This window comes from Poecilia mexicana, unplaced genomic scaffold (assembly GCF_051168715.1).
Source record: "Poecilia mexicana isolate PSO_F unplaced genomic scaffold, ASM5116871v1 scaffold_17, whole genome shotgun sequence".
Taxonomy (NCBI): domain Eukaryota; kingdom Metazoa; phylum Chordata; class Actinopteri; order Cyprinodontiformes; family Poeciliidae; genus Poecilia; species Poecilia mexicana.
Window position 1 is genome coordinate 4,332,576 of NW_028263386.1, and position 17,451 is coordinate 4,350,026.

At 39.6% G+C, this 17,451-nt stretch overlaps 1 protein-coding gene across 4 annotated transcripts in view; it reads right to left on the reverse strand.

Moving 5' to 3' along the window:
- Positions 1–1,170: 1,170 nt before the first annotated feature.
- The window catches only part of cadm3 (cell adhesion molecule 3), a 150,825-nt gene continuing 134,544 nt past the window's right edge, over positions 1,171–17,451 (reverse strand). The window contains exons 7-11 of one of the 4 annotated variants that reach the window (XM_088014563.1): positions 17,100–17,272; positions 16,402–16,746; positions 15,977–15,997; positions 12,039–12,164; positions 1,171–7,708 (exon numbers count right to left, since the gene is read on the reverse strand). In XM_088014563.1, the coding sequence (XP_087870689.1) occupies positions 7,590–7,708; positions 12,039–12,164; positions 15,977–15,997; positions 16,402–16,746; positions 17,100–17,272 (784 nt within the window). In that variant the 3' untranslated portion in view covers positions 1,171–7,589. Of the gene's footprint in view, positions 7,709–12,038; positions 12,165–15,976; positions 15,998–16,401; positions 17,273–17,451 lie in introns of those variants that run through there. The other 3 variants (XM_088014561.1, XM_088014562.1, XM_088014560.1) reach the window with 3 other exon arrangements.

Below are 17,451 nucleotides of genomic sequence, written 5' to 3' on the forward strand. Positions count from 1 at the left end.
TTAAAAATGATGGATTTCTCATGTCAGACAGAAATAAAACATATGTAATGTAAGTATGCTTTAGCAGGAGAAGTTTTAATATCCGTACATAAAATACTCCTTTAACAAATTAAACTGAAAGAACAAATGGGAAAGTGGCTTTCCAATTTACTCGCCAACACAATTTGCAGTATTAAAATCAAGATTGCTTGACTCACTGTATTGTACTGCCCTCTGGTGGCCATGTTGTGTAGTTGCGAGGCGCAAAAAATGTGAAACAAGTCCTATCAAATTCTTCGACGATACATTGTATTTGTTACTGAATCAAAAGCATTGCTTGACCTGTAGACAGTTCAGACAGCCTAACAAGAGGTCCAAAACTATGTTTCTTATTTACTTTATTATTTAGTTATAACTGGTATTAAATATCAGTGTTAAAATGTTTTCCCCAAAGAAAAGCATTTTATTACAAAGCAATGTTTTACTTTTGTTTTCAAATGTTGATGCTAGTTGAAAGTAATATTGTGAGACATAGTAAAAAAGTAACAACAATAATAATAATATATTTTAATGTGTTTTTCTCTTCAAAAACTCAACATACACATCCTGAATTAACATGTAATCTGGTTGTGTCTGTACTTTATTATTATTATACAAAATGTCTTCTGTTGTTATAGTTCTTATATCTGGCCCTAAACACAACAGAAACCACTGTGTTTGTTGTAAGTGTGTAACTTTATGATCAGTAGATCCTCCACTTTGTTTCTTCTTCGGTGGTATTGTTTTGTGAAATTGTTTGCATCCGTGTCCTGTGAGAGAGGAGAGTGCAGTTGATTTTTCATCAAAACATATTTTGATGAAAAATCAGTTTATTTATAGAGTTATGAAGTGCATATATGTTACCATCATCATTGTAATACATTTATTTGCCCTGTAATGTGAATATTTGAATTTAATATTGTATAGCAACAGGGATAAACTTCAAGTTTGTCCTTTGCTTTTGCTTTGTTTAGGACATCAGGCAGCCAGCAGTATGTTTACTTTCTGTTTCCAGTTCTCATCAGCGTAAACGGAGAAACCGTCCGTCTCCAAAGACGAACTGTGTCACGGCAAATCCTTCACTTACAACCAGCAACGCAGTTTAAATGAGATCCTTTCTAATCAGGAAGAACCAGCAGCAAGCAGATGAAATTAACCCAAATTCATGTTTATTGAAGTCAACAACTCAACTCATATTCTAACAAAAAGAGAAGGAGAAAAGAACAAAACAAAACCTAATATTTTTTGGAACATTTCAGCCAACAGTTTAAACCCCATCACAGCATCTGTCAGGGTCGCGCACTGATGACATCATCTGCCTTTTTTATACAAATTAACACACACAACAACACTACTTCCATGTGATATGAATATTTACTCAAAAGGAAGACTTATCATCCAAAAAAGAAAAAAAAATAGGATTTTTTTTATTTTTTATTCATGGAAATAAAAATATTTTTGTGAACGCAACACATTAAGAGTGTCTCTGGAGTCTGTTTGGGTCATTTGATACACACTCATCCACAAACACAGGCACACACACACTAAAGTACATGCACACACACCACAGGAGCAGACATACCTGCTGTGCATATTCATGTATGTGTGTGTTAATGCACCCATAGTGTGTGTGTGTAAAGTGTTTGTATGGGTCTGCATGTAAGAGTTTCCAGAAAGGCAACACTATATACAGGAAAATATATAAAAATGGTTGCTGAAACAAGAAAATAAATGCAAATACTACAATTCTAACATTCAAGTTTTGGAAAATCTAAATAATAATAATAATAATAAAAAAAAAAAGATAAATCAACCAAACTGAAACTCAAACACTGATGATTATGCACAGCTTTTAAAAAACATGACTTAAAAAGTAAATAGTTTCCTCTACAAAATGGGGCTTGTTTGCAACTGCCTAAAGAGGAGATGACGACTCTGAGTGAGGGACAGTCCGGCTAAAACTGACTGAAGACGGAGAAGAGAAGCGATGCTTTGCTGGCACCTGGGGACAGTTAGTCGCCATCACACCCAAGCTAGAAAATACAGTTTCACTGACTGCGCGTCCCAGTTCAACAACAAATGCAGATTTCATGTTGGGGTGTTGGAGGAAAGAGCAGAAAGAGTCGTAATTGGTTGGTGGGCAGAGATGAGGAGGTTACAGGCGGATTTATCTGGGACACACCGTATGTTTGCAGAACAGAGGGCAGCAGCGAAGTCTCAGGAGAGTGGCTTGTCGGCACTTCTCGTCTCCAGCAGTATCTACACTTTCCAATCATTCCTCATGCAAGCTACATGCTAGCACATTAACTAAGACAAAGAACAGGACGATAAATTACAGGCAAATACAGGTCCATTAGTTTTTAAAAAGACATTATACTTTAAGTAGGAGGCAAGTATTTCCTCTCTGTCCAGCATGAGCAGAGTTACAGTGGACTGAGGCTAAATACAGTTCAATGCTAACGTCTTTGAAGTGTGCAACAAGCTCTCTGAGACAGAGCTGAATCTCTGCTCTTCAACCATAACGGAGATGAAAAGCTGAGTCAAACTCAAAATAAAAAAATATATATATTAAAAAAAAAAAAATACCCATCCATCAGCTATGCCTGCTTTATCCCATAGAGTAGTGGTCCCCAGACCCTGATCCTCATATCCTTCACTTTTTGAAGACGTGTTGCTCCAGCACATAGACTTTCAAAGACTGCATCCTTAGCGTGCCACCAAGTTCCTCAGAAGCCTGTTTTTGAACCCTGGTGTGTGTTAACTGGGATATTCACAAAGATTTTCCCTGCTTGCTCATTTTGACCACATTGGAAACAGATTTTGGTAACTGAAGACATGGAACAATTTTTTACAAAGTGAATTTATTTGTGGTGTATTTGTGGTCATTAGATATTTCCACAAAAATTATGTTGTTTCTATTACTCCGAATTCAGTTCTGAAGTATTTTTTTATGGGTTATTTTTTTATGGGTAATGTAACATTTCTCTCAGTTCTTCCTAGTTCTGTTTCCATTAAACTTTAAATTTAAGCTAAAGATATTAATTACTGAGAAGAGAAGGTAAACGTCACCAATGAAATCTTAAGCTACAACTCCTTAGGAGGAATTGATAGATACAGATTATGCAGATTTAGATTTGTCTTAAGAAAAAATTAATTATTATCCTTTTACATAAATTAATTTGTAGAGTTGTACCACTAATGGTGGCAGCAAAGTGCCTATTAGTTCTGATTTGAAGACATTTGTCACTATTGATGGTTGAGACATTACATGTTTGGACAATTAACCCCTCTGGTTTTGGATGATGTTGTGAAGCAGGAAAGAAATGTGCTCTTGTTTCACTTTCAGAAACTTAAGATGCGTAACTGTGGCAACAAGATATACTTTTTGTGACCAGATGCAAATGATTAGTGTCTCAAAAGCTTGAATAATACCAGACTCAAAATCCCAGAGGAGTTGAAAAGGAGGTGACCAGGATCACATCCTGTGGACCCTGACATCTCTCTGCCCGGCTTTCTAAAAAATGTGGCCAGACAGAGATTTAGGAAGGAGCGGCAAAAGCAACTGAGGTGGAGTAGCAGGCCTGGCCAAAACCTGGTGGTATTATCCAAGACATGTTGCTGTAAAATACCATCTCTGTCACCTGAATATTGAGCTGTTTTCATGTTGTGGCTGTCAAACACTAACAGTCTTCATTCAGAGGATCCTTTAGATTCATTTTTTCTGCCCCCAGCATCAACATCCAAAACGACTCTTTGAAGATGCTTGGATTATATGAGTCATTTAAACCATATTTAATTTTTGTTTGGATCAAAAAGGTATTTTTGAGTTGAATTGAATATAGAATAATCTTAGCTTCAAACAGAAGCTGCTCAAAAGAAAGGAGTATTTGTTAGTATTTCAAGAAATTTAAGTTTTCAATAATGAATTCGTTCACACAGTTTCAACACAGATTATCCTGGGAGCTTCTTGATGACATCTCTTAGTCAAAGTCCTTTGAAATAATGCCTCATTCAGCTGATTTTCATACCAGAGACCAGAATGTATGTTTCGTGACATGAGCTATATGCAAATTATTAACCTGTTTTAGAATCTGTTTGACAGAAAAATGCATTTTATGCATAACATAATTCAGCCACTAAAGGATAATTATTATTATTTATGGTTTAGTGTTTATTTGCTCACTAGCAGAGGTTGCAGACCACAATCTGATACTAAACTTAATAAGATGCACACTGACAAACGTGCAATTAACTGTTTATTATTTTGCTTTCAACTGGCTGGAGCCATATTGGATTTTGAGGTTCAGGTTGTTGGCAAACTACAGAAGACCTTCGTTTCCATCCTTCCAATTTGAAAATGTCAAGTAACGAATAATTGAATGCATAATTAAATCCTTGATCCGAGCATCCAGACCCAATAGGTAGAAACTGCCAAGTCAAAATCCGGATGCAGTAAAGAAAAAAGCGCCAGCATGTTGGTGCTTGGCAACATTAGTATTTACAGAGGTGGTGCTTATTAGAAAATGTTTGGAAACCGAAGATCCAAAACACGCAGGACAGTGGACTCTGGGGACCAGGGCTGGGTACCACTGCTGTAGGGGCTGTACGCCCGGGATGCAGCCTATCCCAGCTGCCACAGGGCAAAGGCAGAGCACACCCCGGAAAGGCCTCTGGTCCATCACAGGGCCAACACAGAGAGACGAACAGGGATGATGATTTGCTCATGCACACTCGCAGCCTAACTGCACCCTGTCTTTGGACTTGCAGAAGGAGAACCTGGAGGAAACTCAGGCAGGTGCAGGGACAAAATGCAAACTTCAAGCAGCAGGAGGTGCGAACCCATGACTCTGTACTTTTGCGGCGACAGTATGGCTGCATCGCAAAATACCAAAAACACTATTATCTGCATCAGCTAAACATATACCAGCCAATAATTCTTTCAGTAAAAACTCACTAAGTCCTCTTAGGTAGCTGACAACACTTAATACAGGAATGCTGCAAAAACACAAACTCTTACCACGTATTTTTAAATATCTTAGAACACTTGAAATAAGACAAAATTAACTTACAAACAAATTTTCAGCAAAATGTAGGAGCTTGTTTTATTATAAGTCAATAATTCCTTAATCATGATAGAAAAGTAGTTCCACTGGCAGATTACTTATATTATGGAAATATCTTGTTATATATCAAAAAATCCATCAGTGGAAAAAGTATTTTTCAAAATCAATATTAAGGAATTACTTACTTAAAACAACCTGCAATGCTGAAAAGTTATTTGTATGTTAGTTTTGTCATATTTCAAGTGTCCTAAAAATATTTACACTAGAAACCAGACAAAAATACTTGGTAATATTTTTGTGTTGTTTTTTGTAGTGAAGGTTGTAAAACTGATCAGTGATTCATCTCCTACATGCCACGACCGCAGAGAGCTTTCAGCTCACACAGCTCCGTCTACACAGGCTCCTCACTGAGCTAAAGACGGGCAAGGAGATTCTGGACATGTATCGGAGATGGAGGGGAGGGGAAGGAAGGAGCAACGAGAGGAGGGGAGACAGGGTGAAGGTGGATCAGGACACAGACAGCTTGATTGATTAAAGTATGAAAAGAAATAGACGAGTGGAGGGAGAAGGAGAAAAGTAGAAGAGGACATTAGGTTCCCTAAATGACTTTCTTGAGTGTGAGAGCAGCCTGAAATCCTCGTCTGGCCAAACAGAGCCTTGGCATGTGTACAACCTGCAGCCAGAGCCTCTTAGTTAGATTGCAATCAATTTCCATGCCTGGGCCAAGTGGGGCTTGCTACTGCCAAGGCCAAGTCTCAACCTTAATAAAGCAGCGTTCGTTTATGGGAAGCTTTCGCTAAGCTGGCGAATGAGTCCTGCTCACACAAGAAAACCATAGCGGGAAGAGATTGTCCCCCCACCCCCTTTTTTTTCCAGGAACTTGGCTGTAATGCATGTAGACAGCCCTGTTAGGTCCTGTGAGCATTTTCTCAACCCCGGAGAAGCAAACATGGCAGGTTCTTAGAGAAAGCCAGTGAAGCCCCTATTCAGCGGACTCAGAGCCAGATGGCCTTGCCAAGAAAGGCGATCTGAAGGTGAAGGCGAAGCGAAGTTAGGTTCAGCAGGCTGAGTTTGAAGGGAAACTACATGAAAGACAAGAAGGAAACTCTATTAAACTCATTTTGAATGTTTAACTCAGACTTGGCCACCGATTAGAGCTGAAGGTTTGACAACGCAGGGAGAAAGTGTCGCCACGGAGCACGGCACGACAAAAGAAGCAAAGAAATGCCCAAACAAAAAGACTGTTGAACTGACAAACCAGCAGACACTGTAAACTCTTAACACTGACGGTAACACAACAAGACGCTGACAGGAAACACAAAATCTCCCTAAAAAAATCCAAAAAGAAATTTAGAAAACACAAACAAACCAATAGGAAAAACATTCTTTGTACAAATATTTGCAGTTAAGGTTAGTTTTCATTGCAACATTATGGTTGTTACATGTTTTTTTTTTTTTTTTTAGCCCAAAGATAATGATCGTTTTGACTCTGAATTTTCACGCATGTAATAAAAACAGGCAGGCTTTTTTTTTTTTCTATTTTATTTTTGAGTATTTAAGTTGCTGTAATGCAGTAACGGGCTGCATGAGAGAGGATAGGGGGCGCCGAAGAGTGACAGAATGCAGAAAAATAACAGAACAGAAAGTGTATTTACAACACACCGAATGTTTTCTGTCAAGTAAAAAGAATGCTATATAACTCTATATTTATATATTTATATATATTTATATATGTATATTGGAGGCCCTGGGCTTGGCAGCGCAAGGTGGGAATGCTGTTTTTGCAAGTTTTTGTGGTGGTGCGTTGTGGAAAAATCTGAACGTCCGCACAAAGCGGTTTGATGGCATAGAAAGATTAAAAAAAGACGGAAGGAGATGAAGTTTTCCAATCAATAATTTTGTCTACCCTAAGCAAGTTTAAGGAGGGACTCTGCCTTGTTCTGATAGAGAGCATGAGGACAGGAACGTGAAGGGGGCAGACCCGCAGTTGGCTGCGCTGTGGAGGAGAGGTCGTGACGATGTCAGAATGTGGTTTACAATTCAGCTTTTTCACTGCGCCGACAGTTGAAAAAAGGGATGCTTGTGAGAGGATGTGATAATGGATCAGGATGTGTTAGTAGGAAGCTCGGCTTTGTTAATCTGAGCATCTACGAGCGTTCAAGTCTGCGGAAAAACAAGAACTGAATCATGTATGTGTGCGCGTGTTTGCATGTGTGTGTGTGTGTGTGTGTGTGCGTGTGTGTGTGTGTGTAACTTCAGTTCATCCGAATGTCAGTGCAAAAGATCTCACTCCCCTGTATCAATGCAAAGAGGGTAGTTGAAGCTCCGCCCACAGTTCTTTACCTCCCTTCCCTTGCCAACATCCCTTCAACAGAGTAAAGAACTGAAGCTGAAAACAAATGGAGGTTTTTCCTTTCCTCTCTCCTCCAGCTGGATCCTTCAAATTTTCCTCCTCCTCCTCTTCCTCGCTTTCTCTCCCCCCCAGCACCACTCTGTCCCCCCGCCCATCTAGATGAAGTACTCCTTCTTCTCTTCGGCTCCGGAGTGACCTCCCTCGGCGTTGATGATGGCCGTGTCGGCGTCAGGGGCGTCGTCGGAGCCCTTGGCCTCGTGGGTCAGATACGTTCCTGTGGGACGAGGAGAAAAAAAGCGTGACCCAGTGAGCCGGAGACAGAGGGGAGAAGGGTGGAGTAGAAGGATTGTAGAGGCCATAAAAGTCAACCACTGGGAGTGAAGGTCCCCAGTAGGATGGGATGTTTGAGATGAGATTGTGTCATGGCTCCGAAGCAAATACAACGAGAGCTTTCAGCGACTCGTTGTTTTTCTGGTGGTTTAATTGTCTGAACTACTGCGGCGGAGACAGATAATCAGCCCAACAGAAACATCAATCTACCAGCTAATGATGTTTTTTATTTACTATCCAAAATCTTTTTGAGCTAATTGTTATTCAGAATATGCAGAATTGACATTTCAATATCACCATAGAGCTGCTTTCTGTGAGATAAAGTAATAAAGGATCAACTGTGTGGCGATGCTGGGAATGAAGTCTGGCACTGCTTCAACATTCTGGTTAAGGATGTGGGGAGAACCCGCCTACTTATTTATGTTTATATAAACCACTAAAATGACCATAAAACCATTAAACCCAGAATGCAGCAATGCTGTTTTTAAGTTTTGTTATGTTTTTGCATGATCTTGATTATCTGGCAGCAAACTAAACCTAGCATCCCAACACCAGTGCCTTTCTGTTGGGGAAAAACTAAACTGTTTAAGTTCACTACACCAACCAAAGTCAGTTTATTATAAAGTACAGCTGAAATCATACTATATCTAAATTTGCTCCTCTAAAGCCAAAGTTCGCAGCTTACGGTCAATAGCCACAATCAACCATCGGGTGATTTGTTTGGGATCATTATCCTGTTAAAAGACCAAATGATGTCCCAGTTTATATTTTCAGATATCCAGTTTGCATGTAGATGGTGTCTAATGGTTGCTACTGGAGACCAGGTGACTGTAGGATGCCCCTGTTTACTGCGACTCAGACATGTTGACATTTCTTCTCTGCTGCAGTTGTTTTAAATATTAAAGTTAATTCTTCAACATTATGTGTTCAGATGTCTTTCCTATAACCATTTCCCAAATTATGATAATTTGACACACATCTGTCTTACTTTAATGGGATGTTCTCTTTTCCATTTCCAACATGAGAGGAAGAACGGGCATCTGCTTCATGTTAATAAGCATGAATATATGTAACTATTGTTTCAGTTACATAAAGACGTATTTCACTAAAAGCTCGACAGCTGTTACTGTTGGGGCTTAAAAAAAAAAAAAAGCAAACAAAGAAAAGTCAACAACCAATATCTTAATTCTAGGATTTTCTTTGCACCCCTAACTGAACATAGTAAAATGAAAGGCTGAATTGTATGTATATTTTTAGTGCGATACGATGCAATAATGACTAAACTCTGGTTTTGATTTTGACTGCTAACAGTTGTGGAGGCATTACAGCTCATTTCTAATAGTAGTGCATTTTATCTGGTTAATATTAAAGCCAGAATTGGTCATGCATGTATAAGGTATAATATTTAATGCAGCAACATAAACTGTGTTTACTTAGCTTTGCATAGCTTTTGTTAGGGAAACACACTTTTACAGCAGTAAGTTCATAATTTGACTTAAATATAACAAAGCAGGCATTTACAATTATTTAAACAAAAATAAATCTACATATTTAGACAAACTTTCACTAGAGGCATATTTGTGAATACTGAGCTGTTTAGTTAGGATACACTGATTTGAATTTTGCTCAAAGAGGCAATCAGTTCAGTCTCTGGATGTTTTTGTGAGTCCCAGCTGAATAAAGGATCTGCAGCAACAGGAACCTAAACTGAGCCGGACACAGTGACCTGGGAAATAAAATGGACCTGAGCACAAGCAGTAATCACACAATATTCTGGAGAATATTCAAGCTCTTACATCATAGTCTTGTAATCTTCAGTTATTGTTCTACGATTCCCATTAGAAGCACAAAGGTTATTTCTTTTAGGGACAAAAGGTAAACGTGTAACAGAAAGAAACTAAATACACTTTACTGTTCTCACAAAACTTTAACCACTGAGTTAATAAGTCACTCTGGGATGGGAGTAATTAATTTTACCATCACAACAGTATGATTTATTCATTTGCCCAAATAACTGTGACTTAATTAATTGCCAGTAAGACGAAATCTGAAGCGAAAGAAAGCTGAGTAAACAAAACATGTAATGAACAGTAATGAGTTGTCATCAGCTTGTATCACTGGGGCTTCAACATGCAGGAAACAGGAGGTCTGAACAGACTGCACAGATCTGTCAATGAGGTCATCAGACATAAAGATATTTCACCCACTAATACCAAAGTAAAAGTTTTAAAACTCATCTAATACTTTTATCACTCACTGTTTTCTTCAAATTATTCAGATTTTTCCCTCCAAATTGCAGTATATTTTTTATTTAGGTCACCATATGTCTTGTGACAAAAGCTGCAGATACATTTACATTTCATCTAGCAGGCTTCCTCTGATTTAAAGAGCCCTAATGACGTCACAAAACAGCCATCTGGGTTCTGCACGTCAGTCGGCTCAGCGCCTCACAGCCCAGTTTAAGCAACACATCCACCATAATGGATTTTAAAACAGTGCCCAGTTCCCTCCATGTCCTGTTTGGAAGCATCCCTGTTATGTAACATCCACACATTTCAATGGCCTTCACTGAGATTTAATGTAACAGACCAACACAAAATGCTGCATAATCATGAAGCTGAAGGAAAATTATGCATTAGGCAGATCGGATCAGACAAGAGGAAAACAGCTGTGGTTGTCTGGTTTTATAGTCGGTGTCTCCTGGACCCTCCACCTCCGTTTTGGGGTCATTTGTAGCCCCAACCTCCTTACGCCAAGAGCCTTATATTGAGCTCCATCCTCCGTTGACTCTTAACAGCTTCAAAGCCCCTGATGAGGAACGGTGTAATGTCTCCACCATGTGTCATGATGAGGAGCCTGTTTCAGAGCCAACTGCAAACCAAACAGTGTCAACTTTTGTCTGATCTTTTTCCCAATATGGGCTCTGGAACCCTGCAGACAGGACTTCCTCTTAGAGGCAGGCAGATCCATCTAAAATACTGATAACATTGGAACTATGTCGGTATGAGAATTGGATTGATACTAGTGTGATGAGATTAATACTTTAGTTTCAAATTCCCTGTTGAATTCTTTTTACCAAAATAATAATAATTCAAAGGAACACCCAGAAAACACCTAAAAGTCAGAAGTTTGATGATACGACGTTTTGACTCAAGTCCGAGAGGTTAAAGTCCTTGTCAAACGGCGTTTGACTAAAGTCAAAAGGGTTGGAGACAGCTTTTCATTTCTCTTTCTCACTGTTTGCGTTTTAATGATGTTTTTTTTTTTGTTTTTTTTTAAATCTCTTTCTCACATGCTGTTTTTATTTTAATTATGTAAAGCACTTTGAAATGCCTTGCTGCTGAAATGTGCTATACAAATGAAATTTGATTGATTGATTGATTTAAAAAAAATATACCTGTATTGGTATCAGTATTAAATTGTAATCAAAATATACAGTATTGCACACCTCTACTTCTTTCAGTTTTATTTAAATAATCTCTTTGTTCTTACCTTTCTTATTTAAGCATATTTATAGAATATACAACTATTCCCTTTTTACCAACAGATGCGTCTTTATGTTGGACTTCTGCAGCTTGTCCAGAGATTTCATGGGTTTCTTTGCTCCATTTCAAAAATAATGCTGCTTTTGACTGACCTGTCATTGGGGCAGCAGTTATACTATTGTCTTTTTGGACTGAGTAGTGAGATGCTCAAATCTTGCGATATTGATTTATAACGTAATCCTGAAGTAAATTTCTCCACCTCTTTATTTCTAACGTGTCTGCTCTGTTCTTTGGTCGTTATCTTCCTGTTTGCTCACTGATGTTCTCAAACAAACCTCTAAAACCTTGACCTTGACAGATTTACACAGAGATTTAATTACACACAGGTGGAATTGAATTACTCATTAAGTGACTTCTGAAGGTAGTTCTTTGTAGATGGTTTTATTTAGGGGTATCAGAGTGGAAAGGCCTGCATTCAAAAGAATGTCAGGTTTGTATTTGTAACTGAAAACCACGTTATACTTCCTTACACAACACTATTTTATGTTAATGTAACATAAAAACCGAAAATACATGTGATACACTTTAAGAATGTCAAAAACTTCCGTCGTTATCTTCTGTCCTCTACATTTCAAATTCCCTCAGTAATTCTCTCTATATGCATGTATATGGGGATGATATGTTGCCGTATTTTTGCATGCATCCATATGTATGCCAGCTTGTCTCTCTGTATGTTCATACATGAATGTATGAGTGCGTCTGCGGGCTTGTTTGTGCAGAGCTGCTGACCTTTGTGTCTGATGAGGTATCTGCCGAGGACGATGAGGAGGCAAAGCAGGATGAAGACGATAACAGCCACCACCCCTCCGATCACAGCGTGGTCCACGCCCGAAGATGCCGACATGGCTGTCGTGTCTTCAGAGGAGGTCAGGCGGGGCGGGATGACAGGAAGAGAAGAAGTTAGGACCCGAGAGAAGGGAAATATAAGAGTAAGAGTAAGCTGGAGGAGATAAGAAGAAAACAGAGAAGAGACAAGACAGAGAGCATTCCTCGATGTATGAGAAGCAGAGGAATCGTAATGGGGGAGAGGAAAAGAAACATGGGGTTGGTGGATGAATATTGGTGGAAATGGAAGACGGATGATGAAAGGCAGCAGAAATAGAGCGAGAGAAAATAATGGGGAGAGTGACAGAGGGAAGGCAAAAAGAAAAGATAAGAACAGGGGAGCAAAGAAACATGTCAGAATATAATACCCACTGTGGCAAACCTTCTTCACAAGACAAAAACAGGGAAGCAAAAACAAAGCCAGGAGAAAGAGAGTCGCAATTTCATCACCCTCCATTAACAATTGTTTGTGCCTAACTTACACAGAAATGTGCAGCTTACAGCTTCCTTCAGTGAACGGGAACAAACATAATTCCAGATGTTGGGTGAAATCTCCCCAGCTGTCGGTTTTATTGTTATGGTAGCTTTACGCAAGTTTTAGAAAGACAGAGAAACTTGTTGGGGGTCCAAAACGAGCAGGATATCCTGAGCGTGCAGCAGTCATTGGACTGTTTCTGGTATCACATTGTCAACATGGCTGCCAAGTAATATCTTAATCTCTTGAAAGTTAATGTATGAGTTGTCATAATCAGTTTTATTCACCTGGTTTATGCAGACAAGCAAGAAATTTAACTTTGGTTCCACTTTGCTCTGAATGAAGATGCTTTAAATATATATCAGAAAAACAGTTGCTGGGAAGTAAAAACCTTGTTTTCTCCTTCATTTTTATTCCTAAATTTGCTGATATTGAGCAATTTACTTTAACCAGAAAAGACTTCAAAGTGCCTCCTTATGAATGAAGGTGCATTATGGGTCATCATGGTAATTATGACTTGTACACTTAATATATTTATCAAACAGTTAACATTACAAAAACATACAAACATAGAGCAATTAACCATGAGAAAAAGAAAAACGTAGTAATATAACACGTAATAATAAATATGACCACCTATTAGTAAATACTAGTTATGTATTTTATTATGTGCTATTAATATTATCAGAAAAAAAATATTTTTGTGAATTTTGTAAATCAATAGTCAATAGTTGCTTGTGTGTTTCCTCCTTAATCTGTGACGAAGTAGAACTACTCACAAATTCATCCACAAAAGATTTAAAGTTTTATTCCCTTTTGTTTACATCGGCCATTTTGGCCTCTTAGTGCTTGGAGAAGGTATCAGTTTTCAGCCAAAACAATTTGACACAGCATTTATTTCGACTGTCTGTTTAGGCTGTATAAAAGCCCTGGGTGTTTGTAAGAAAGTCACTCAGATCAAATCAATCCTGAAGTGGCACTTCCCCAACGTGTGGGACATAAAAAGCATAAAACACTTTGTGAAATCAAGGGGAGAAGTTGGATTCCATTAAGCGAGTGTTTGAAGGACCAAACAAAAGGAAAAAAAAAAGACGAAGGTTATTTGGAGACCCCGTGTGATTACAGTAACAGGATGCAATGACAAACGCAGAGATGGGGGAAAAAAAAGAGCGAGATCTCAACCAGCTGATGTGGTGAGCAAGGAGGAGTAGCACTTCTATTTCTCAGAGAAGTGTAGGACCTGACAAGAGCTAACCGGCAGAGAGCAGAACAGTAGAAAAGCTTGACGAGTGAGGGAGAAGTGGAAGAAAAAGACAAAGCACACTTAAAGTGGAACACACACTCTGAATGGCCGGCGTGGAGGTGAGAGGGGCATGCTGACGAGGCGAGAATGAGAATGAGCCAATAAATCCTGCTGTCAGCATCAAAGGAAGGCAGACAAGACCCAAGAACAACTCACAGCCAGCGCCCGCACCCTATACCACACTGACACACACACACACACACACACACACACACACACACACCCACACACACACACACACGCACACACGCGCACACACACAAACACGCACACACAAACACGCACACAGGAAGTGCAACAATGTGTAAATGACTTGTACCATTTAAGAGGTCATGCTGGCTGGCATGTCTTAGAGAAATGCGAGTGTATGACGTCTTGTTGTGTTCAGAGGCGGTTTGTCCATGTGCGTCGTGTGTGTGGTGCTTTCAAAAATTTATTTTCCTGCTCCAGAGTTCAACATTTGTTTTCTCCCCAGAACACCAGACAGAAAAAAACACAAGAACCACAGGAAGGCACCGGTGCATCTCAATAAACTAGAACGTCATCGAAAAGTTCGTAATTCAGTTCTACAAGTGAAACTCATACGTATATAATCACAGATTGATTACACATAGACTGATATATCTCAAGTGTGTATTTCTTATCATTTTTGAAGTTTATGGGTTGTAGCTAATGAAACTCCAAAATTCAGTTACTCAGAAAATGTTAATGTTATAATAATGCAGTGTTTTAATAGACCAATAAACAGGAGTTGTTGGCCTCATGAAAACCAGGTCCATGTGCTGTACAGTATGTTCACTTAGTGACCAGACTTCAGCTCCCCTGCATTGTTGAGCATGGCATTTCTCATCTTTCTCTTGTACATTACGTTCTGGTTTTATGTTTTTATCTTAGGTAAGATTATTTCCATTTTATTCTGTTTTGTCACCAGCAGCAGTCCACTCCCAGAGAATCCTCACCAGGTTTTTCTGTCCATTAATATGCTTGGATGCAGCATTCTGTGATCAGCCAGCTCTTTCAGTAAGGACATTTTGTGGCTTATCCTCACTGTGGAGGATGTTTATGTCTGACTGCTGGACAGACATCGACTGTCAAGGCAGAAGTCCATTCCATGATTGCGTAGGTAGGCCATAACATGCTTTTATTTTGTTGGTCTTAGGTAATACTCTAATTTTCTTAAAAGCTAAATGTGGGGCTTCAAATAACTATAACATATACTCTTTAAATTTAGAAAAAACAAAAGCTTACGGGTGACCAATAATACTTCCTTGAACAGGTTATGATTGGTCTATGGGCTATAGGTCCATAGACCAACATGTGCATTACATGTTTTGCACAAAATCATTACTTGTTACTGAAATTCAAATATGCTGCAGCTGCCACACTCCAACTCAATGTTTACACTCACACATGGCAATGACTGCAAACGAATGCACACTTATACAACTGTACACCTTTGAACAGCAGAAATGGAGCCTCCTGCACAACCAGCTAGAATGTAGCAAGTGGTTTCTGGATGGTAAGTCACCAACAAACACTTGCATTTTCCAGCAGCCATTGTACAGTGAATGCAACGGTAAAACCAGCTGACCAAACATACTGGATCTCGGCTTGGGTTGCTAGGTAACGGCACAGTGCCCTTCGGTTGTGACACAACAAAAGGGAGGTTTTTGAAACAGCTCATTTTCCAGAGACCAAAAAATATTAACTTATTGCCAAAAGCTATGTGAGTTTGTTTCAGCACTTGGAAGAGTATAAGCTTGCAAAATGTGAAATTTTTCTTAACAGGTCCCCTTTAAGGTGTATCCATCTGTGTTGTTAATTTACATGTGAATTTCCCTTTTTGAATTAAAATGACTGTTATGGGCTTTTCAGTTACATCCCAATGCATTAAGAAGCACCTGTATGCTGTGTGGGTGGGGATTTCATTCATTTTTCAGCGTAAGTTTTTAGTACAACAGACATACAAACACAAGACAGCATCACAGACAGATAGATGCACAGACAGGTGGTTGAAAACGACAGACACCCACACAAACATGAGACTGCTGGAAAAAGTTATACCTGTCAAGTTGCGTGCATCACCTTCTCAAGATGAGTAGATGGACAGTTGAATATTTAGATGAATGATGGATGAATGAAGGGATGGATGGATGGACGAGCGGATGCATGGATAAAGACGAGGAGTGCATGTTGAGGATATGGGGGTTAAGGATTAGGGAATATCAATAAGAGGAAAGAGGACAACAAGAAAAAAAAAGCATGAAATAGCTGCAAACAGCCACAAAAATCAAATTTTTGTCCATCACTGTGTGTTTTCTGGGATCGTTTGCATGGGTCTGCATATAAAACAAGTGTCTCTGACAGCTATGCAGTCTGTGTATTGAAGGAGAAAATAACAAAGCAGTGACTTTAATGCCCCCCCTCCCCCCTCTTTCCACTCCATTACTAAACGTCTTGTGTGAGTGCAAGTGTGGAACTGGTTTTACCTGTGAAAGTGTAAACTCCGTTCGTCTGGACGGAAACTGAGGGGGTGGGGGATGAGAGGGAGGGAGTCGCAGGGGATGGAGGGATGAGAGGGGAGGAGTCAGGGGAAAAGGGCAGGTCAGGGAAAAGGGCGTTGGAGAGGGTGGTGGTGGTGGAAGATGGCGGGATGGTGGTTGAGATCACAGCCGTCGAAGGGGAGGAGTCAGGGGAAAAGGTGGAGATGAAGTCACTGAAGTCTGACCCTGAGCCTTGGAAGACGTCAGGTGGGGAGGAGGGAGAGACAGAAGTGGGGAAAAACGTGGGGGTAACTGTGTTTGAGGAGTCGGGGTCGTCTTTGTGGGTCGGGTGGAGGAATATGTGTTACAAGGCAAAGAAAAATAGGCAAGCAAAGCGCAACAATAATAATAATAATAAAAAAAACACAAACAGACCAACCAACGCATTGAACAAACACAGCACATCAACAGCCAGGGGAAAGAGGCGCAACAATGTGCGAAAGCGGTCGGGTGGTTATGGTTGCACGGTTGGATGAGAAAAACAAAACAAAACAAAAAAAGGAAATCAGAAGAGAAAAAAGATGGACGTACAAGCAAAGCCACAACAAACAACAGAAGAAATAAAAATAAAAAAACATGAAGAAATGTAAAAGATCCCTGCCTCAACATAAATCCCCACTTCTCCTCAGTGTTTCTCCCCTTACCTTGCACCTGAAGTGTGTAGCTCCCTCTGCCTTTCCCAATGTCGTTGGCAGCATGGCAGATGTACATGCCGTTATCTGATTTGTTGAGCACTGAAAAGGACAAGAAAGCACCGTCGGCTTTGGCCAGTGGGGGGAGCTCTCCCTCCGCCTTCTCCCAGAAGTAGCTGGTGGGCCTGAGACAGATGAAACGAGAAACCTGAGCTGCTTGATGTGCACACTTTGCAAATAAAGTAAGGAAGCAGTGGAGTGAAAAGATGGAGAAAGGTGTGGAGGAGGTGGAAAAAGAGAAAAAGATTCAAGAAGAAGAAAGAAGAGCAGAAAAAAGATAACAGCAACAGATGAAACAAAAAGG